The sequence below is a fragment of the Notamacropus eugenii genome, chromosome 5, assembly GCF_028372415.1.
Source record: "Notamacropus eugenii isolate mMacEug1 chromosome 5, mMacEug1.pri_v2, whole genome shotgun sequence".
NCBI lineage: Eukaryota > Metazoa > Chordata > Mammalia > Diprotodontia > Macropodidae > Notamacropus > Notamacropus eugenii.
Window position 1 is genome coordinate 334,723,958 of NC_092876.1, and position 22,202 is coordinate 334,746,159.

The 22,202-nt window shown below is 40.4% G+C and overlaps 1 protein-coding gene across 2 annotated transcripts in view; it reads left to right on the forward strand.

The window, feature by feature from the left end:
• The window catches only part of SLCO2A1 (solute carrier organic anion transporter family member 2A1), a 138,726-nt gene extending 117,438 nt beyond the window's left edge, over nt 1-21,288 (forward strand). For both annotated transcript variants that reach the window (XM_072613639.1, XM_072613640.1), the window contains 4 exons: nt 1,339-1,502; nt 7,822-7,886; nt 17,345-17,468; nt 19,608-21,288. In XM_072613639.1, coding sequence (XP_072469740.1) covers nt 1,339-1,502; nt 7,822-7,886; nt 17,345-17,468; nt 19,608-19,728 — 474 coding nt within the window. In that variant the 3' untranslated portion in view covers nt 19,729-21,288. The remainder of the gene's footprint in view (nt 1-1,338; nt 1,503-7,821; nt 7,887-17,344; nt 17,469-19,607) is intronic.
• Nucleotides 21,289-22,202: the final 914 nt, after the last annotated feature.

The window sequence follows — 22,202 nt, forward strand, 5'->3', positions numbered from 1 at the left end:
CTATCAAGTCACGTTGGCTGGTTCTCTGCAACTTCTTGTCTTAGAGACTCTCAGGGCCCTGAAAAACTAAGTGATTCACCCAAGGTCTTTGTCAGAAGCAAGACTTGAATTCAGATCTTCCTGACTCTGGGGCTGCTTTTCTATCCTCTGGTACCAGTATAGCTATGAGATTGGATATGGAAGAAAGTGAGACCCAGAGAAATAAAATGGCTTTCCTAAAGTTAAATTACAAATGGAGGAATGAAAGTTTAAACCAGTTCTATTGATGTGCACATCCAATGCTTTTCCTGCTAGGATGAGGCAGCGGAATGGACGGAATGCAGTAGAGAGAGCATTGGACCTGGAGTCAGAAAGACTTGAATTCAAATCAGACTCAGACACTAATTAGTGTCAGACTAATTTAATTAGTGTGATCCTGGACTTAGTTTCCTTAACTGTAAAATGGGGACAATAATATCACTTACCTCTTAAATTTGTTGTGAAAATGAGATCATATTTGTAAAGCTCTCAGAAGAGTGTCCAGCATATAGTAAGTGCTTAATAAATGTTTCCTTCCTTTCTTCTTTTCTTCCTTCTCCCTCTCCCTTCAGTTACCCCTCCTTCCTTTCTTCCTTCCTCCTTTCCTTTCTTGCTTCTTCCCTCCTTTCCTCCCTCCTTCCTTCCCTCCTTCCTTTCTTCCTTCTCTCCTTCCTTCCCTCCCTCCTTCCTTCCTTCCTTCCCTCCTTCTTTCCTTTCTTCCTTCTTCTCTCCTTTCTTTCCTCTCTTCCTTCCTTCCTTTCATGAGTATGCTGCTTTTCCCTGGAGCCTCTGCCTGCACAACACAGCCACCCTGCTAATTCATTCCCACATGTCCTCAAACTACAACAAAATAGTGCTCAGTCTCTCAAATTGACAAGAACTGCCTCAAAGCAATGTCTTAGGTACCCCTGACCTCCTAAGACTCAACCTATCACTATTGGAGCCAGGTCTCTGTAGCATAAAGAGTTAAGTAAAGAGCTGATGATTGACAGATACATTTAGATCATCAAGGCCTTAGCTGAACAGGGTCTGTCAGTTAGGCTGATCTCACTGAGGGCAGAAACTGTTTTTACTTCTTTGTATCCCCACATAGTAGGCACTTAATACTTGTGGGCTTAAACTAAAAATCCACCTTTTGTGGACTTCAACTAAAAAGAGGTAAAGTGAATTCAAGGCCAAAATTCTTGGTGCGTCCAGTGCTGGGATCATCAGAGAATGACTGACTATGAAAAGACTGATACATGCATTTACAAGTACGATGATTTCTAACTAATAATAAACGCTGTTTTTTCTCTTTCGCTGTTTTGTCCATGTCTCAAGACCTATTTCAACTGCAGCTGTATCCATGGTGCAACCTCTTCAGCAAAGACGGGATCCTGCCCAATCCCCTGTGCCCATTTCCTGCTCCCCACCGTCTTCCTCATCTCCTTTGTCTCATTGATCGCCTGCACTTCCCACAATCCTCTCTACATGATGGTCTTGAGGTGAGTGAACTTTTGAGACTTTTGAAGCTTTGGAAGAAAGCTTTGTGTCGGACTTTTCCTTCCTTGTCCTTTCTTTACACTTACCCTTCCTCTTTTGTTTCCTCTTTTCCTTGTTTATACAAAGTTCTCCCCACCCTGAGGCAGAGGTGGGTTTGGCACTGACTTAGGAGCCAAAGTACAAGGTCTGCCTCTGAGGCTTTCCACCTGTATGACCTTGGACAAGTAACTTGCAAAAATAATACGGTAACAATAATATATAGTGCATTTATATTTCGCAAAGCATTTTACATATGTTAGCACATTTAATCCTCAAAAGAGCACTGTGAGGTAGGAGCTGATATTATCCTCATTTTCCTGAAGAGGAAACTAAGGCTAAGGGAAGTTAAAGGAGTCGTCTGGATAGACATTAGAAAGTGTCAGGGGCAGGATTTGAACTCAGGTCTTCAGCACTCCACATCCAGGACTCTAAACCATTATGCCTCCTAGTTTCCTGGGCCTCATTTTTCTCATCTGTGAAATGAGTGGGGTTGGCTGAATGGACTTTGAGGTTTCTTCCAGCTTTGGAGCTTTGATCCTATAACAGATATCAACCCAGCTTTGACTTCATGAACAAGTCTTAGAAAGCTGCCTAAGACTGAGAGTAATTAAGAACTGCCCATTGTCATACACTAATACATTTAAAGGAGGAGAGGAAAAAAATTTTAAAAGAGAAAAAGAATTTTTAAAAAAAAGTGGGAGAGATAGAATTTGAACCAAGCCTTCCTTGCTAGGTCCAGCCCTCTGTCCACTACACTATGTTCCCTTTGATTCGTTCTTTTCTTTGACTTTCCCTAAAGCAGAACCTCAAGGCAGCTTAGTGCACAGAACACCCACTGAAGTCTGGAAGACTCATCTTCCTGAGTTCAAATTCAGCCTTAGACATTTACTAGCTACGTGACTCTGGGCAAGTCACTTAACCCTGTTTGCCTCAGTTTCCTCATTTGTAAAATGAGTCAGAGAAGGAAACTGCAAACTACGATAACATCTTTACCAGAGGTCAATTTCAATTGGATATAGAAGAATCTTTCTAAAAATTGGAGTTGTCCATAAGTGGGCAGGTAGGTGGTGCAGCAAATAGAGTGGTGGGCCTGGATTCAGGAAGACTTGAGTTCAAATGTGGCCTCAGGCACTTAGTAACTGTGTGACCCTGGTCATGTCCCTTAACGCTGTTTGCCTCAGTTTCCTCATCTATAAAATGAGCTGGGAAAGGAAATGGCAAACCACTCTGGTATCTTTGTCAAGAAAACTCCCAATGGAATTGGCAAGAATCAGAAAGGACCGAAATGACACAACCGTGGGGCAGAATCTCATCTGCTCTCCAGCCCCAGGCCTTTTGATTGAGAGGTGTGTGGGGTTAAGTATTCAGGAAATGAAATGATTGGTTCTCTTGGCAGATAACTTAGGTGTGAGGATTCAGTACTTAGGGAAGAAAAAAAATTGGGCAAAGTCTTAAAAAATGGTGAGTGGGCAGAGGGGAAAAGGTACAGCTGAAAGGACAGACCAAGCCACAGGGAAAGTTAGAGACAGGAGACTGTAACCCAAACCAGAGAAGTAAAGAAAATCCGGAAATAACCCCAGTGTGAGGCCTCATGAGCCAGGGAGAAGAATGAGCCTTAAATCCTTGAGCAAGGATATGAACAGTCCAGCCAGAGACAAAAAAGGGGGGTGGGGGGGATGGAGGAGTTGGGTTTCGATTGGCATCGAAATGCTTCTAAAATGCTGTTTTCCAGGGGATGACCCTGGTGTGACCTCATCCTAGTTCAAACAGTTCAGCTCCTTCTCCTGATGCCTTTCTTTCCTTTCTCTGTTCCTTAGCAATGTTTCCAAAATAACTTTTATTGGGATTTTGGGGGTTTTTTTAAACCTCATTTACATTTTTCAATGTTTAGATTTTCTTCTGAACTAAAAGAGGCCAGAGTCTTTTCCTTCCCAGAATGAAGTAGAACAACAAATTTTTGAGAACATAGTCTGGCTGTGTTACTTCGTACCTGTGTGACCTGTCCTTCCTCTCTGTGGCCCTCAGTTTTCTCATCTGTAAAACAAGATGGTTTGGCCAAAAAGGATCCCTAAGGTCCATCTAGCTCTGACATTCTGTTCAGTGATTCTACAGTCTTTCGATATTCCTTGGAAAGTTTCCAAAGTGGATAGTTTCCCCTGATTCCAGCTTGATCCTTGATTCCAGCTTCATAATCAAATTCTTCTCTACTAAGATGAAAAATAATAATATCTGCTTCTCCTTTTCAATAAAGCACAGAATCATAGCTCTTAGAACTAGAAGAGACCTTAATCTAGTCCATCAGAGGAGCACCTGTGCCTAGAATCAGGAAGACCTAAGTTCAAATCCAGCCTCAGATACTTATTAGTTGTGTGACCCTGGGCAAGCCACTTAATCTCTGTCTCAGTTTCTTCATCTATAAAATGAAGATAATAATTAGTATTATTGCTAGCATATTAATTAATGATAAATAGTATAATATTATTAATATATTAATAAACAATATTAATAATAGAATAATGATACTTCCTAGGGTTGTCGTGAGGACCAGATGAGGTGATATTTGTAAAGTCCCTGGCACATGTGTATAAATGTTAGCCATTACTATTATTATTCTAACTCCTACCTTAAGCATGACTAGTCTCTACAGCACCTCTGATAAAATTAAAAGTGGGTGATTTAACTTCTTTTACATATGTGTGTCCCAGAAATCTGAATATGGCTTGATGTCTTCATGTGCTAAGACTTTTGGAACCCCTAGAGTAGAGAGAATATCAGGGTAAAGAGGGTAACGAACAGTGTGACAGACTTCCCAGAAGTCCAGAAGGGTGAGGGCTGAGAAAGGGCCATTTTAAACTTGGCACTTGAGAGATCACTGGTGCCTTTGGAGAGAGTAGGTCTGATGAGATCAGAAGCCAGATTGCAAAGGGTTAAGAAACTGAGAGGAAAGGAAGTGGAAGGCTAACTCTCTTAAGCAGTTTAGCCACAAAAGGGAGGAGAGATATAGGCTGAAGGAGAGGATGAGGTTTTTGATTATGGAGTAGATATATGTTTATTGGCTGCAAAAAAGCAGACTATAGAAAGCAATTGAAGATTAGTGAGAAAATAGGAATGACAGGGGCAGCTAGGTGACACAGTGGATAAGAGGGCTGGGACTGAGTTCAAATGTGGCCCCAGACTCTTGCTAGCTATGTGACCTTGGGCAAGTCATTTCACCCTGTTTGCCTCAGTTTCTCCATCTGTCAAATGAGCTGAAGAAGGAAATGGTAAACCATTCCAGTATCTTTGCTCAGATGGACAGTGTTGGCATGCTGTTGTCTACAGGATCAAGACTGAATAAGCAACAATAACAGGGATGATAGAGCAGGACGATCTGCTAGAAAGGAAGGGGTATGGATAGGATCACCTGTACGTGAAGAGGAGTTTACCTTGGCAAGGAGAAAGAAGCCACCTTCTTACATGAGTCTGGAGTGAAGGAGGATTGTGTTTGTCCTTCGTTGCCAAAGAAGACCATGCCATCACAGAAATGATGACATGACTTGCACTTGACTTTGTTTTGAGTGAGGGAGGGCTGTGCAGATCACCAGCCTCACTTCTCCTCCAGAGCCATCTGAACCCAGTGACCAGATATTCATCAGGATGACTGGAGATGACCCAGGATGAGGCATTTGGGGTTAAGTGTGCCCAAGGTCACACAGCTAGTGAGTGTCAAGTGAGAACTCAGGTCCTCCTGACTCCTGCACTGGTGCTCTATCCACTGAACCATCTAGCTGCCTCTGGGGTGAAGGAGGACATCATGGGAGAAGGCAATATTGTATTTTACCACATAATTATCACAATCCAAAAATTGTTTTACAACCTTTAATCACATAATCATCTCCTGGTGTAATTCTGTTCCTTAAGCCACTTAAAAGGCAAACAGAGCAGCAATGTATTCACCAACGGCATCTCAGGCATTGTGAGCCTCAAGCCTAGAGTTTTCAGTCCACGCACATTGTCAATGTTCAGTTTTAATGTATGCTCACAAGTCTTCCATGCATCCTAATCTTGCTCCGAAGACAGCTGAGTAATAAATGATTTTTAAATGATACTGGCTACTGGCACAATTTTTTCCAAAGCTTCACATCATGGTGGCACCTACTTTTTGGCAAAAATTTGTCATAAAATTGTGAAAACTGTGCAGTGAAATACAGTATGTATAAGAGGTGAAACCTAAGCCCACATCTTCCTGATCCCAAGGATGGCTCTCTCTCCACCGCACCAACATGCCTCTAGTCCCTCAGTATTTTTGGATACCTTCAATGACAAGACCTCATTACCTTACTGAGAGTCCCCTCCCATTTTCGTTGTTCTTTTTCGACTGAACAGGGGATCTCTTCAATGCAGGGAACGCCAGATGAGACTTCCTCTGCCAATGCAAATTAGCCCCTTCTCTGCAATGTATGGTCTTAGAGGGTTACCTGGGAACCTGAGAGATTAAGTGATTTACTCACACAGCCAGTATATATCCCAGGCAGAATCTAAACCAAAATCTTCAGTCTCCAAAGCTGGTTGTCCATCTACCATGTCACACCGCCTCTCCTGCCTCTTCCACTTCACTTTGGAACAGCTTCATTGGCTTATTGTCCTTATTCTGAGTTGAAACCTATAGCTCTGCTCCGCTTTCTACTCATTGAGTCTAGTTCTTCCCCCCACCCCAGAAATCTACACAAAATATTGGTATGGCCCCTTCTCTGCTTTCCAGCTCTCTCTGCCCCTAAACAAAGAAACAAACACATATAGTCAGGTCATATTTAGAGATTTATCATCCCTGTTCACAAACACCTACCTTTTTCCAGTTGGCCTCAGTTTCTCATTTTGCCAGAAACTCCCTTAGAGGGTAGATAGAAGAGTGAAATTCCAAATTAATCCATTTTACTGTGGGTTAGCATTTTTGTAAATATTTGATGGGGGCAGGAAGGGTAAAAATAATCATTTAAATGATGTTTTGAGGATTACCTGTGGAATCCATTTATCTTTGTCCTCCAAGGACATTCATGTGCGCAGACTTAAATGAGTTTTGCTTTAACTGGTTCACACCAAAGATCTTCAATTCTCAAATTACAGGAAATATCATTAAGACAGTGAATCATTGGATTTAGAGCTATACAGGACCTTAAAATTAATTTAATCTGATCTCTGTATTTTCTGGAAAGGATGAAGGCCCAAAGAGGTTAGCTGACTTTTCCAGGGTCACATAAGTAATAGGTGAAGGAGCTGAGATTCCAACTTGAATCCTTCAAATCCAGAACTTATAAATCCATTCATTCATTTATATGTGCATGCTTACATGTATGCATCCATTTTTTGCTTTCATTTATTCATAAAGCAAACATTTATTACCCTAAAGGAGAAACAAACAAAAAAAGAATATTATAGAGTTCCTGCCCTTTTAAAGCAAGGAAAAAATACGGGATTTGGGAGTGGAGACAACTTCTGTGTCATCATAAACCAGGCAGTTAAAAGCTATTGGTAGGCAGGGATAGAGGTTTCTACTTTCATCATGACAAGTATAAATGACAAAGCATTGTGGGAGTTGTTGCCCTGTTCTCTAGGTAAATTGTAGATGTTTAATTTGCTTGTGCTTTAAATATGAAATAGATGATTTTATATTTGATCCCGGAGGTGATAAGGAGTCACTGGGAGTTGACTGAATCGGGAGAAGGCAGTGACAGCTTATCGTTACAAAGTATTTGACATTTTATCTCATTAGCCCTCACCACATCTTTTTGATAGAGCTAGGATAGCTAAGTGGCACAGTGAGTAAAGTACCAAGAAGGAAATCAGGAAGACCTGGGTTAAAATCTGGCCTCAGACACTTCCTATCTGTGTGATCCTGGGCAAGTCACTTAACCCCATTTGCCTCAGTTTCCTCATCTGTAAAATGAGCTGGAGAAGGAAATGGTAAACCACTCCAGTATCTTTGCCAGGAAAACCCCAAATAGAGTCACAAAGTCAGGTACAACTGAGCATCATTGTTCAGATCAGTACTTTAAATAGGTTATTTTTCTCTTTCCATGCTCAACTTCTCCCTTTTTCCCAGGCATAGTCCTTCCAAGTGGGATTCTGCCTGGACCCTGATGTGGTAAGAAAAAGCTCTAGTAAAACAATATCCTGCTGCAAAGTTCTTTGGCAGAGTTGACTGCAGAGAGGCGAGTTCTGACTTGTGTGATATTAGCTCTAGACACCCAAATGAAAGCTGCCAACCTAAATTCTTCTGGGCCTAACTCTTGGTTTCCTCCATAGGGTAGTGAATCAGGAAGAAAAGTCATTTGCTATAGGCGTCCAGTTCTTGCTGATGAGGCTGTTGGGTAAGTGTCTAGTATGTCATTCATATCGGTTGTTGTGTTGTTGTTGACCTCTAGAAGAGGACCATCACATCAGGAAGGTGATGCCATAATTTGCAAATGAATTGGATTTAAGTGAGGAAGCGCTGGGCAAAGTCACCAGCCTCACTTTTTCCTCCTGTGCCATCTGGGTCCATTGGCCAAATATGAATCAGGATGACTGGAGAAGGCTCAATAGGTCAGTTAGTTAGTTATTAAATGTCTACTATGTGCTAGTTGCTGGGTTAAATATTGGGGATTACAAAGAAAGGGAAAGGACCTCATAGGAGACAACATGCAAACAGTTGGGCACAAAAAGGGTATATACTGGATTAACTGGACATGATTCCCAGAGGGAAAGCATTAGAATTAAGGAGGATTGCTGTGATGAGTGAAAAATCCTAGAGACTTAATTTCTGAATAATTAACAATGATTTTATTAATTATGGTTAGTGAATAATCAGTAAAAGAGAAAAGCGTTTTTTTATTGCAAAAGGTAAGATTTTAAGGAAGGAAGCCAGGAGACAGAAATAAGGTAGGAAGGAGTTCCTGGAATGTGGGATCTGTAGGGGAAATGCTTGGAGTTTGGGAGATGGTATGTTGTGTAAGGAGAACAGCAAGGAGGCCAGTGTTGTGGATTGCAGAATATGGTGAGGATATAAGATAGACATAGACATAGATAAATAAGCAGCTAGGTGGTACAGTGCAATAGAATGCCAGGCCTGGAGTCAGGAGGACCTGAGTTCAAATGTGACCTCAAATATTTTTAAGCTGTGTGGCCCTGGACAAGTCACTTAACCCTGTTTGCCTCAGCTTCCTCGTCTGTAAGATGAGCTGGAGAAGAATGGCAGTATTTCTGCCAATAAAACCCCAAATGGGGTCATGAAGAATCAGACATGACTGAAAAATGCCTGAACTGAATAAGATATAAGAACACAAAAAAGGTAGGAAGGGGCTAGGTTATGAAAGGCTTTAAAAGATTTGCAATTTCATGTGCAATCATCTTTTTTTTAATTATACCATGTTTTAGAAATGTTTGTTTTATTCCATAAATTAAAAATAAAATAATCATTTGAATATATAAATAAATAAAAGCCAAATGTACGGTTTTATATTTGATCCTGAAGGTAATAGAGAGCCACTGGCGTTGATTGAATTGAGAGAAGGGGGTGAATGTTTATTGTTGCAAAGTATTCGACATATTTTATCTCATTAGGGCCTCCCCACATCTTTTAGGTGTAGCTAGGCCTGGCATTGTTATCCTCCTTTTCCAAATTAGTAAATCGAAGCTGAGGGACTTGTCTCACGGACATACAACTGTAAGTGTTAGGTCCCTGGTTCGAACCTTTATCCTGAGACTCTAAGCCGCATGCCCTTTCTTCTACCCCATGATGCTTTTCCATTCCACAGTAACTCTGGAGAAAGGACACACAGGCTGGAACAACCATGAGGGATGACATAGACTGGACAGGAAAGTAGAAGCCAAGCTGAGACTGAGTAGACAGTATAGGTAGCAGTCTAGGGTGTAACTTTCTCCAGAGAAACCTCTTCCTATCTCTGAGAAGCACTGAACATTGCATGAGAACTTAATTTATCTACCTAATGGAGCCTCCCCACCCTCTGCACCCTCAACCTGGCTGGCTTGCTGCCAAAGTTATCCCAACATGCTGCAGAAATCACAAACAGTATGGGCTCAATCTTAAGGCTACTATAGCTACTGGTTCTTCTCAGAATGTCTCTACCAGCTGCATTTTGCAATCACACTGAATAAAGCTATTCTGTTTGAATGCAAGGGCTCTGGGGATTAATGAGTACCTTATAGAAGACTTAAATCAGCCAAAGTCACATTTGTCACATTTTCTCACACAAGGGGAAGCTATGTGGCTTAACTTGGGAAACCTAACTAAGGGTGGGAAAATGGAGAATGTTTAAGGAAGTACTTCTTTGCCACCCCTAGCCCTAACTGGAACGTTGGCTGACATCTCTGAAGCAGGACAGAGAAGGGTCAGGCCAACTGGGAATGTCTCCAGTACCTGATGCACTTCAGGTTTTGAGAAGGGGTCTGTGATGGTCCCACAAGATACTGCTCCCTGGACTTGCTGCATTCTTACACAGACCTTTGTTGTTCTTTACAGTTGGATGACTGGCCCTGATGGATTGGGCATTGGTCCTTGGATATGTGGAAGGCTCAGGGGGCAATATTTAGATCTGACTTTATTTGTATTAAAAAGTGTTTTATGTTTACATTCATAAAGGTCCTGTGCCTGCTTTGGCAGGTGTGAGAGCTTGTCTTGAGAAAGGTTAAACTCAGAAAATTAGAAGGGTTATCTAGACCAGTGCTGTCAAACTTACATAGAAATGGGGACCCCTAAATCATCTGTAAGGATCCCTGAGGACCATGTGGTGACTTAGAGAACCACACATGCTTATATCTTTCTTTTTCATTACTTATTTGTCATCTAAAATTTTATATTATTATTTACACATTATATTATATATGATCTATGAACATTACTATTGTATAGTTCTTTTTATTAACATTGACACATTAAAATCAGCTTTAAATTACATTTTTTTCTGGTCCTGGCTGCACTCTGGAGTTTTGAGGGCTGCATGTGGCCCCCTGACTGTGTTTGACACCTCTGGTCTAGAATACCATTAAGGATAAAACAAATGGGAAATTACAAACACCACAATTAGAGTATAATTCAGTGAGGTCCAGAGGTTGCTAAAGAGAAAAAACAACTTCCATATCTGTTGTTGGCCTGGGCAGGAGGAGGAACAAACTTGGAAGGAGTGAAAGGAGTGATCAGGGAGAATCTATGCACAGATTTCCCCCCCCCCCTCCTCCCAAGGGAGAAGCCTATAGGAAGGGGGATATCAAAAATATGCCCTTCAGTATGATGCCCCAGTAACTACTCTTTCCCCTATGGGGGGGAGAGAGAGAGGGAGAGAGAGACAGAGAGAGACATGGAGAGAGAGACAGGGACACATAGAAACAGAGAGACACACACACTGAGAAACAGAGAGAGAGAGAGACAGAGACACAGAGAGAGAGAGACAGAGACAGAGAGAGACATAGAGAGAGACAGAGACAGAGAGAGACATAGAGAGATAGAGACCCAGAGAAAGACACAGAGAGAAACAGAGACAGAGACACACACAGACACACACAGAGACAGAGACACACAGAGAGAGAAACAGAGAGAGACAGAGAAAGAGAGAGAGAAACAGAGAAAGAGACAGAGACTCAGAGAGAGAAACAGAGAGAGAAACAAAGAGAGAGGGAAATAGAGAAACAAAAAGACAAAGAGAGAAACAGATAGAGAGATAAAGACAGAGACACACACAGAGAGAGAGACAGAGAAAGGGAGAGAGAGGAGGGGAAAAGAGAAAAGGATGTGAGAGGAGGGAAGGAGAAGAGAGGAGAAGGGGAAGTAAAAAAAAGAGGAGGTGGGGGAAGAGAAGGGAAGGGAGGAGGTGAACAGATAGAGAGAGAGGAGACAGAGACAGAAAGAAAAAAAATGGGAAGTGAAAGGGAGAAAAACCCTTGAGGCAAGAAAAATAAAAAATAAAATTTATCTGAAACTCCAGAAAAAATCCCAATGACGTAAAATATTCTGTACCAACAAAGATTCCAGGGATACAGTTTCTACAGAAGTGTATCATAAAGAATACCAGAAGAAGCACAAAGGACAACACAAACCAGCTAACGAATACATTAAAGAAAGATTCTAATAGTAGAAAGAAGGATACATGGGAAGAGATAAAAGGACAGTTTTGTTTAAAAATGTAAAGTAATAGAATTACTAAAAACATCAATGGAAGTAGCAAAGAGCAGAATAAACTTAGGCAAACAAAGCTTAACGGAGGATAAAATCAACTAAAGAACAAGCCTAGAATATAAAAGAAATTAAAAAGCTACTAATGAATATACAGGGCAGAATAAAATACTTGTAAGACAGAGTGAGATGTTTAAACTGTAGAGTCACTGAGCTCCCAGGGAGATAGGAAGACAGAAAAAAAAAGAAAAAAGCCAGACACTATATTTGAGGAACTAATTAGAGGAAACTTCCCAGAATGGGCAAAAATACGCATTGCTTTGCAAATTCAAAGAATCCATTGGTCTTCAATGCAAGTCTCCCAAGACAAATAATTATTAAATTTCAAAATTATAAAGGCAAGAAAGACTTCTTTAAGTGTGAAGAAAGAAAAGAGAAACAGCTCATAAAAAGAATTGGAATATCATCAGATATCTCAATTACAACATGAGAAAGACAAAAACTAGACAAAAATATATTCAAGTCTTAAAGGCATAGGATCAGAGCCCAAATTATATATACTGCAAGCTTTAGCGTGTCATTTGAAGACAGAAAAGGGTCTTTCAAAAATCAGCAAAGCCTCAAAGAATTTATGAACAAAACCCCACAATTAAAAAGATCCCTGCAAGCAGCTGGGGAAGAGTTCCAGATAGGTTGAACAATCAGAACGTAACAAAATAATAATATACTTTAAACCTCTTACTGCTAATCACTGAAATCACAAAAAAAAAAAAAAAAGTAGATAAGTTTTTTGGAGAAAGAAAAAAGTCAAATCAGAGTTCAAGTTTTTTTTAAAAGTATTATAATTGAGTTAAGATTATCCTTTTCTTTTTTTTTTTACAAATAAAAAGAAATTTAAAATTGACAAGAAATAATAGCCTGCAAGAGGAAAGGAGCTGATGAACTCCAAATCTAAAAACTGGTAACAGAATCTTTAAAATATGACAGAAATATCATATTTTAAAATATGTGAGAGGTATTCAAAGGTATAAAATGGAGATTTATGGCATTGAATCCCTGCATTAATGAGAGAAAATGGAAGAAAAAGCGCGTTGTTTTCAGTTAAAGCAAGGTACTTAACTTTTTTTTTCTGGTCATAGCTCCTTGGGCATCCCAGTGATGCCTTTGGATGCCTTTTCAGAATAATGTTTTTAAAGGCATACAAGCATCACTATTTGACAGTCAATGTGCTAAGCCGTAGATTACAAATCTTTGAAAGATGATGAGGTTTCTAGCCTGGTTTATAAGTCAGCAAGTTTTCATTAAGCACCTACTATGTGCCAGGCACTGTTCTAAATGGTGGGAATAAAAAAAAATGGCAAAAGAAAGTTCCTGCCCTTGAGGACCCCACCATCTTGTGGGAGAAACAATATGATACAAGCATGTGCAAATAAGCTATATAGAAGATAAATTGGAAATAACAAAAGGAAGGCATAGGATTAAGGGAATTGGGAGGTGGGGCTTGAAGGAAAATGGAGAAGGCAGGAGGTAGAGATGAGAAAGGAGAGTATTCCAAGCAAGGGAGACTAGAAGAATGGGGTGAAGCCCTAGAAGAAATGTGCCAATCTGGAAATAGAATTGGTGTAGATAGTTCAGTTTGGTAGGTGTAAGCTTTAAGGTGATGGTGGGACATTTATGTGGAGATGTCCTGTAGGCAGACTAGTTGTGAAGGATTGGAACAGAGGTGAATGTTTAGGGCTGGAGATGGAGATTTAGTGATTTTTAGCATGCTATTAACAGAAAAATGATGTTGAGATCTTAGAAATACATTGAGGGAGGGAATATGGAGAAAAAATTGCTGAAGACTGAGGACAGATACCCATAGCTACCCTAGGAACATATTTGAAGGTAACAGAAGAAAGTAGAGGCACAAGCAAAGTTGACCAAAAGTAATGGTCAGAGAGAGGAGGAAAACCAGGAAGTATTGAATTGTGGAAAACAAAGGAAGATCAATAGATAAATGGTCATGGATATGACCAGATAGTTTTCAAAGGAAGACAGGTAAACTCTCAATAATTATTACATGGAAAAATTATATGGAAATAATTATTATGGGATAAATTTATGGGAAATGCTTTAAATCACTTATAACTAGAGAAATACAAATTAAAACAACTCTGAGCTTCCATCAGACTGGCAAAGATGACAAAAGAGGAAAATCATAAATGTTAGAATAGTTGTAGGAAAATAGGTATGCCAGTGTTATATTAGCAGAGGTATGAAGTGGTCTAGCCATTCTGGAAAACAATTCGAACTATGCTCTGAAGTATGCTTACCCTTTGACACAACTATACCACTATTAGGCCTATACATTAAAAAAAAAATCAAAGAAAGAAAATAAATGGGATGAGTATTTTGATTGGCAGAGGAGGATGCTATCAAATAATAATCCATAAGATCATAGATTTAAGGCTAGAAAGGATCTTAGAGGTCACTTAGTCCAAAGGTGTCAAACTCATAGCCCACAAAACTCCTAAGTGCAATCCAAACCAGATTAAAATGTAATTGGGAAATGTTTAACAAAATAAATAAAACTATAATACAACACAGATAATGCTAATCTGTAACTTTCTTAGCCAATATGCCCCCCACAGATCTGTTTCTATTTGAGTCTGACACCAATGATCTAGTGCAACATCCTCTTTTTGCATATAAGAAAACTGAGGCTTATTGATAAATAATTTGCCCTAAGTTAAGAGATAGTAAGTGGCAAAGTAGAGATGTCCTCTATACTCTTCCTACCGTATCACGTAGAAAATAAAGTGTGAAAAAGATCCTACAGATCTGGTAAGAAGAAGGTCACTGATAATCTCTGAAAAAGTAGTTATGAAAGAAATAAGGAAGGGAAGGATTGAGGTTGCATTCAGTTAAGAAAGGAATGGATGGATAAAATGTAGTGGGTGTAGACCACACAGGTTCAAGAAGTTTGTCAGCGAAAAGCTAGGAGGGATGGAATCAGTTCAATTCAAGAAACATTAAGTGTCTACTATGTACAAGGCTCTGTCCTAGGTGCTGGAAGTTAGAGACCTGGATATGTTTGGAGACATAGAGAAGCTCTTGCAAAAGAAGAGGCTAAGATTCTAGATATGGTAGGGATGTTTATGGGAATGGAAGTCTAGAGAGAAGGGGTTAGGTGTAGAGTAGAAAGAAACCTTCTATTCTAACTCTGGAAGGAAAGAGGAGAAGATAAATGTAGGGATAATGAGAAGATGGAAGTATTTAAGGGGGTGTAGACCAGAAGATCTCACTCTTTTCTGAAAAGTAGAAGGTTAAATCTTTTATGAGATTAAAAGAGGACCATATGAAGCAGTATCTTCAAGGATCAAAAGAAAGATGAAGATAGGACTGCCTAAGGAGAAGAGGATGGAAAGAATGTTCTTTTTAGGACTTGTTGGGAAAATAGGACCAATTAGGAATGGTCATAGCTAATGGCAGTGTCAGGGAATCCAGGATTCTTTCCCCAGCATCACACTGTTGTCTCCTCCTTGATCTGGTGGACCAGTTAGTTTCTCTTGTACCTTATCAGACCAAAGTAAAATGCACATTGTATATGGTTCACATTCAAAGCAGAAGACCTATTTTTGTTGCAACTTCTTATATTCGTTCAGTTAAATTTTATCCAAAAACTCCCTGTAGAGACTGAAACTTTCCATTCTTGACATAGCTTAAAAGGCAACTTAAATGTGAACTAAATAAATTGAGTCCTTGCTACCTCCAGTGAACTTGGGGGAAAAAATGACCTTTTCTGTGGCTACAAGCATTCAGAAGGTTTGTTTTTTTATGTTTTTTTCTTCCTTTTTCCCCCTAAATTGAGCTCAGATAACTCAAAGTGGCCAAAGTTATAAAGTTCAGGCTTGGCAGGATTGTACTCATCACTAAAGAATGCAACTTGGGTCTAATATACAAAAAAAATGCTTTGTATTTTTAAACTTGGGCAGGTTTAAAATTACTTCCCAGTACATGCTAATAGAAATTTTTCCCATCTGGACTTAGTTTCAAATGGAGCAAGGTAGAGATTGTGATTCTCTATCCTTGCTAATTTCGCTGTCTCAGAAACATGTTGGTGACCATGGTAATGTGGAAGAAGATCAGAGAGAAAAACCAGCTTCTTGTTAATTCACATAAATATTGGTCTCAGAGCAGCTTTCTCTAATTACATCGGATCTATTTAGTTTTGTTTAGGGAGGGGTGGGGAATCTGTGGCCTGGAGGCCACATGTTGCTCTCTAGGTCCTCAAATGCAGTCCTTTGACTGACACCAAATTTCACTGAACAAATTTGTTGGATTCAGTCAAAGGACCGCACTTGAGGCCCTAGACAGCCACATGTGGCCTCACTGCCGAAGGTGCCCCACCCCTGGTTAGGACAACTCAAGAGCTCTCTTGGTCCTCTGACTGGACATAACCATATAACTCTCTCAGTACCGTATCTTTTAAAGGATACCAACTTGTCTATCATTCCATCATTACTAAAAGGAAAGAGAAAGTGGTTTCTATATTTTTAAAAACTTAGCCACAGTTTCCCATTATTGCAAGTTTCCAGCTTTATTCTGTGCTGGACACAGTTTGCGTAATTTTGATCACTGAACTAAGTAACCAAAGCTAACCCAGTTGTCATCCGCCTACAAAATTGATCAAAATTTCTTAAGTACCTGCTCCATGCTGGACACTGTGCCGGGACCTGAGTATATACAAAGAGAAATAGAACAATCTCCTTTCCTCAAGAAGAGACAATATGTACACACATATGTGTATAAAAAATAGGGTGTCCCAAAAGTCTTAGTACAGTTTTAAGTTTATTACTTTATATTTAGTCTATGGATATGGGGTATCCCAAAGGCCTTAGTGCAAAAACTGCTCCCCGCCAAAATTATTGCACTAAGACTTTTGGGATTCCCCATGTCTACAGTCTAAAATATAAAGCAATTCTCTAATGTAGAATTATGGGAAGAGCACCAGACAAAGGGAGCAAGAGACATGAGTTTTGGCCAGGTAAGTCATTTTTCATTTCTCTGAACCTCATCTGTTTACTCATCTGTAAAATGAGAGAGTTGGCCTAAATGATTTCTGAGGTCAGAGTCTAAGATTCAAAGTTGGTGAGCTCTGCGGGCTTTCTTACATCCCTGATGTCCTTTAAACACCCCAGGAGCCATTAGTAAAACAGGGAGACAAGGTCTTGCTCCCTTCCCCATCTTAATGGGATGTTCCCACAAATATGTGCAGGAAGACTTCCAAAAGGGTCTGAGCTCCTAAGCAGAAAGGGTCTGTGCAAATCCAGTAGCTGAAAGTGTGGCTTTTAACAATGTTTTCAAATCTTTCAGTTGGTACTTAACCCAACTTCCATGACTCATTGTGTGAATAGATGTGTCCCTGGTCTGTTTCTCTCATCTGTTGCAAAAGAAATCCATAGTTCATGAAAAGATACTTGTCTTTAAAGAGATTTCCTTTGGGATACAGAGCCATTCTGTGATGGGATTTCTGTCTCTTTTCCCATTGAAAAAAGAATGTACCACAAGGTAACTACAACATTTGGAAGTCCCCTGAGAGAGCCTGGGGCTGCCAAGATTCTTTACTCTTGCAACAAATATTTAACCTGGCATTTTCCCTCCTTTGTCTCCTGGCAGCCTGGTTGCCGGCTCCAGCCTTGTATGGCCTTACCATTGATTACTCCTGCATCCGATGGAACACGTTGTGCTCAGGGAAGAAAGGGGCCTGTGCTTACTATGACAACAATGCCCTTCGAAACAGGTGACAGAAGTGAAGGGATGCCTATGTATGTGGATGGTTTTTCCAGATGTGCTCATTATATATTTTCAGGTAGAGGGTGGGAAGGGATTAAGCATTTATATAGCACCTACTATGTGCAGAGGACACTATGCTAAGCACTTTGCAAATATTATCTCATTTGATCCTCACCGCAACCCCATGAGATAGCTGCTGCTATGATCCCTGTTTTATAGTTGTTGGAAACCGAGGCAGGCAGAGGTTAAGTGATTTGCCCAGGGTCACACAGTTTATTAACTATCTGAGGCCAGATTTGTACCCAAGTCTTCCTGACTCCAGGCCCAGTGCTCTATCCACTGCACCATCAGCAGGAGCAGGCCTAAAGAAAATCAGTCTGTCTTTGCTTGGTTTTTTTATTTTATTTTTGGTTTGGGGTTAGGGTTCAGAGAAGAGAGGGAGCTGGAAGGGACCTTAGAAGCCATTCAGACCATCCACCTCATTTTACAGGTACAGAAACTGAGGCTAAAACAGATTAGGTAACTTGCCCAAGGTCACACAACTAATAAGTTTGAGTCAAGATTTGAACTCAAGTCTTCTTGATTCTATGCCATCGGTAAAAGGAGAGAGGAGAAAGGAAGAGGTAGAGGAATATATGTATCTCAAAAATAGCATTTTAGAGGAAGGTTAATCTGGTCTCATGGAAAGTTAATTTGGATTCTTCAGAAAGGAAAGAAAAAATCTATGCATGCAGAGGTAGGTAAGAACATCTTAGTGATGAAGAAACAAATGCTACTATCTTCAGGCCCCAAAGCTATGTTTGCCCTGTGTGCAAAACTAGCTAAGGTATCCCCAATGTACCCCCTTAAAATTTTTCCCCCTTTTTTATTTGAATGAATAAAACATTTTTTTTGTTGTTGTTCAGTTGCTTCAGGCACGTTCAACTCCTTGTGACCCACTTTGAGGTTTTCTTGGCAAAGATACTGGAGTGATTTGCTATTTCCTTCAGCTCATTTTACAGATGAAGAAACTAAGTCAAACAGGATTAAATGACTTGTCCAGGGTCACAGAGCTAATAAGAGTCTGAGGCCAGATTTGAATTCAGGACCATGAACATTTCTGACTCCAAGCCCAGTGCCCTATTCACAGCACCTAGCTGCCCTGAATAAAGTGCTTATTAAGTGTTTACTATGGCAAAGTAAAACAGCCCCTTCTCTCAAAGAAATCCCATTCTAGTGGGGAGACAAGACATATGGGAAGTTTCCAGGACAAGTCAGATGAAAAAGTCCCATTGTCCTTAGGGTTCAGAGAAGGGAAGAAAGGCTTATAAGACCACAGATTTAGAGCTGGAAAGGACCTCAGAGGTCATCCGGTCCATTGCCCCTCACTTTGCAGATGACAGAGTGGATAAGGTACGGTGGCAAAGCAGATGGTCATGTCTTTTCTTTAATATCATTTGACCTCAGATACTTGCTGTATGACACTGAGTAAACCATGTAACCCAGGCATGGGGAACCTTTTCCAGATCCATGATTCATTTTCTTCATCTGTAAAATGGAAATAATAATGACACTTGCCTCCCAGATTTGCTGTCAGAATAAGATGAGATATTTGTAAAGTATCTTGTAAATCTGGATGACGTTGATGTCACTAAACCTCTGGCAGTCTCAGTTTCTTCATCTGTAAAATGGGAATAATAATAGCACCTATCTCCCAGGTTTGCTCTCAGGACAAGATGAGATATTTATAAAGTATTTTGTAAACCTTAAAGTAAATACTATGATGATGAGGATGATGGTGATGACATCACTTGACCTCTGGCAGCCTCCCTTTCTTCATCTGTAAAATGACCTACCTTACAGAGTTGTTGTGGGCATCAAGTGGATAATATACTTTTCAAACTCTAAAAGGAAATAGAGCTGCTGTTATCATTACAATGCCAGGGCTACCACTTTCTACCTAAGTGACTGATTGAGCCCTTCTGACCCTCTGTTTCTTTAACTGTGAAAAGAGAAGTTTGGATTAAATGTCCTCTATGGTGCTTTCCAGCTCTAAATCTATTATGAGCATCTCCCACACCTCAGACCTCCTGAGACTAATGAAAGGGACTTTCCGTAAAAGCTGAGAGCCTTTTCCTATAATGCCCATTCTCTTTTCTCTTGGCAGGTATCTGGGACTGCAGATAGCCTACAAAGCCCTGGGGTTACTACTGCTCATCTTCATCAGCTGGAGGGTGAAGAAAAATAAAGAGTATAATGTACAGGAAAAAGCATCTGGGCTGATTTAGCATTCTTCATTTACCCCAGCTATGACCTCCAGAAGAACTGGACTCCAAGCTGCATCCCTCTCCCAACCCCATTCCCCCAAAGCTGGTATTTACTAAAGTTAACAAATAGTTTCCCCTTTTTTTTGTAACTGAGAAAGAGAGGAGAAAAACTGACCCTTTTTTTACTTTTTCAAAAATGCTCTACTTAACTGAGCTCTATAAATGTGTATCTCATCTGTATTACCATGTAACCCTTGGCCAAGGATTCTCCAGCTTCCATGGGATGTGGCGCCAAGGGCTAGCCCCTTATTCAGAGTTCTGACCTCAACAGAGGTCAACCAGTCACTTCTCAGGATCTGACCAGGACTCTCCACTTAGGGCATTCCAATGTCCAGAGAAATAGAACTTGGACCCTCAAAGAAGGGAATTGCAACATAAAGCACAGTTGGAGACTCTAACCACCCAGGATACAGAACACTGACCTTCTTTCTGGGCCAGAGGCCAGGGACCATGTGGAGAAACACTTTGCTGGTAACACAGAGTGGTTATTTCCTTTTCTAAAAGAGATAAAGAGAGGAGTATGTTGATTTTTTTTTTTTGCAAGTCTGTTGGGACGTAATATTTTGGCTGTGGTAGGTGCTTGGAACACGCTATGTCTAAAGGCTGGACAGAGAAAGGAAGCTGTGTTGGAGGTAGGGATAATGGACAGAACTAGGAGCAAGTGGGAACTGAGTGACTAAGGCTGGTCCCTCTCATCTTCAGGAAATGTTGGAGCCTCCACTGTCCAGTAGAGTCACTTTTGATGACTTTACTCTCTCCTTAGCCAACCCAACCAGGAGCCCAAGAAGGAAAGGTGACTAGTCCCTCAAAAATCTTGGCCTCAAAGTGCCTCTAGTAGTCTCCAATAGAGGTCATTTTAGAAACTGGCATGAGATGGATCTCTTGCCAGCCAGTTCTTCCTCATCATTCTCACTGAAGAAATTCAGCAGAAGCACAGATAATCCTCCATGATGGATTGTCCAAATAGGAAGTGTCAATATCAAGGCTAATTTTGAATTTGCATGATTTTATTTTTATCTGATGTTTTGGGAATTCACCTCATACCAAAGAACAAGGCCCTGTTATGGTGAAGATGTGAAATGGAGAAGGAGAAATATCTACTTTCCCTCCCTTGGCTTCCTTCACCTGACACTTCAGCTCATTTCAACTGCACTTTCATTTGGAAGAAACTCCTCCTCTAGAGTGAGAGGAGGAAGGAGAACGCTCTCATAAAGTACCTGCTTTAGCGGACCTACGCCTTTTAAAATCTTCTTTGGACTAGGGCAGGGGGCTGAATCTGCAGTGCAAAGAGCTCTCTTCCCATCAGGCTGCACAGAAAAAATGAAGAAAGAAATGGAGCAAATATGAGATGTTAACGAAGGGAGTGATCTGCTTGAGGGCTAGTAACCTCAAAAGGCAGTAGCTCTAAAAGGAAAGTTTGTCCCCACAAACTGTAATATACATACATTACCATCACTGGCACTGGGAGTTGACTGTACTTCTCTTCAAGTATATTTGTAATTATAAACATGTTTAAAACCATGTCTGTCCTGTTCCTATTGTGCAGAACTGGAAGGCTTCTTATGAGATATGAGCGTGAGAGAAATACATACTCAAAGTCAGATACAGAAACTTAGAATTAGGATAAAAGGTCTTCTTTCAATGTCCCCAACAAAAGCACTTCTTAGGTGCCTAAAATGTGTGGGATCCTATGCTAGGCATACATGAGTGTCTTTCTGTCCTTAAGTCAATAAAATGTCAGCTTCTGTTCCCAAAATGTTACCTCTTCCCCTCTGCTCCTACACTTCTATCAACCACTTTCTGATATATTTTCTAAACTCAGATCAGAAGCTAAGGCCATGACTGTAAAAGCGGTACAAGGAGATGACACACCACCCTGTTTGGGAATACCTGGGTCTCAATTTGGTATTTCTTGGTGGTTTCATCCAGCTGCTTACATTTCCATGTGCCCCTTAAGTATTTCTGGGATCCTTTTAGTACAAAATGTCTGAATATGGCCCAGCTAGGAAAACACTATTTCTCCCTTTTCTTTTCCCTGAGATCTCAAGTACTTATTTCAGACTAAAATGGGCCCTTTCAGTGACCATGTCCAGTGTTTGCTTCCCTGGTCAGGAGACTAATAATCAGCAGATTAGCATATAGAATGTTCATGGCATTGGGGCTTACATTTTTTTTCCATCTATTAGATGAGAACGTTGGAAGAAAAGATCTCTGAGTTCCCCTCCAGTGTTGTGTTATGATCCATCATATCTTGCTTCTGGATTGGGCTTCTCATCAACATGGCAGACAGGAAGATATTCCAACTCCCTATTGAACAGTAGTCTTCTGATTCAGATGTCCCTACCTATCTACTGTCTACCCATGAGCCTATAAATGTGTATTCTCCCCCCCACCCCTTTCTGCCTCTTAAGGCTCTTTATTAAGTTTATATCTGA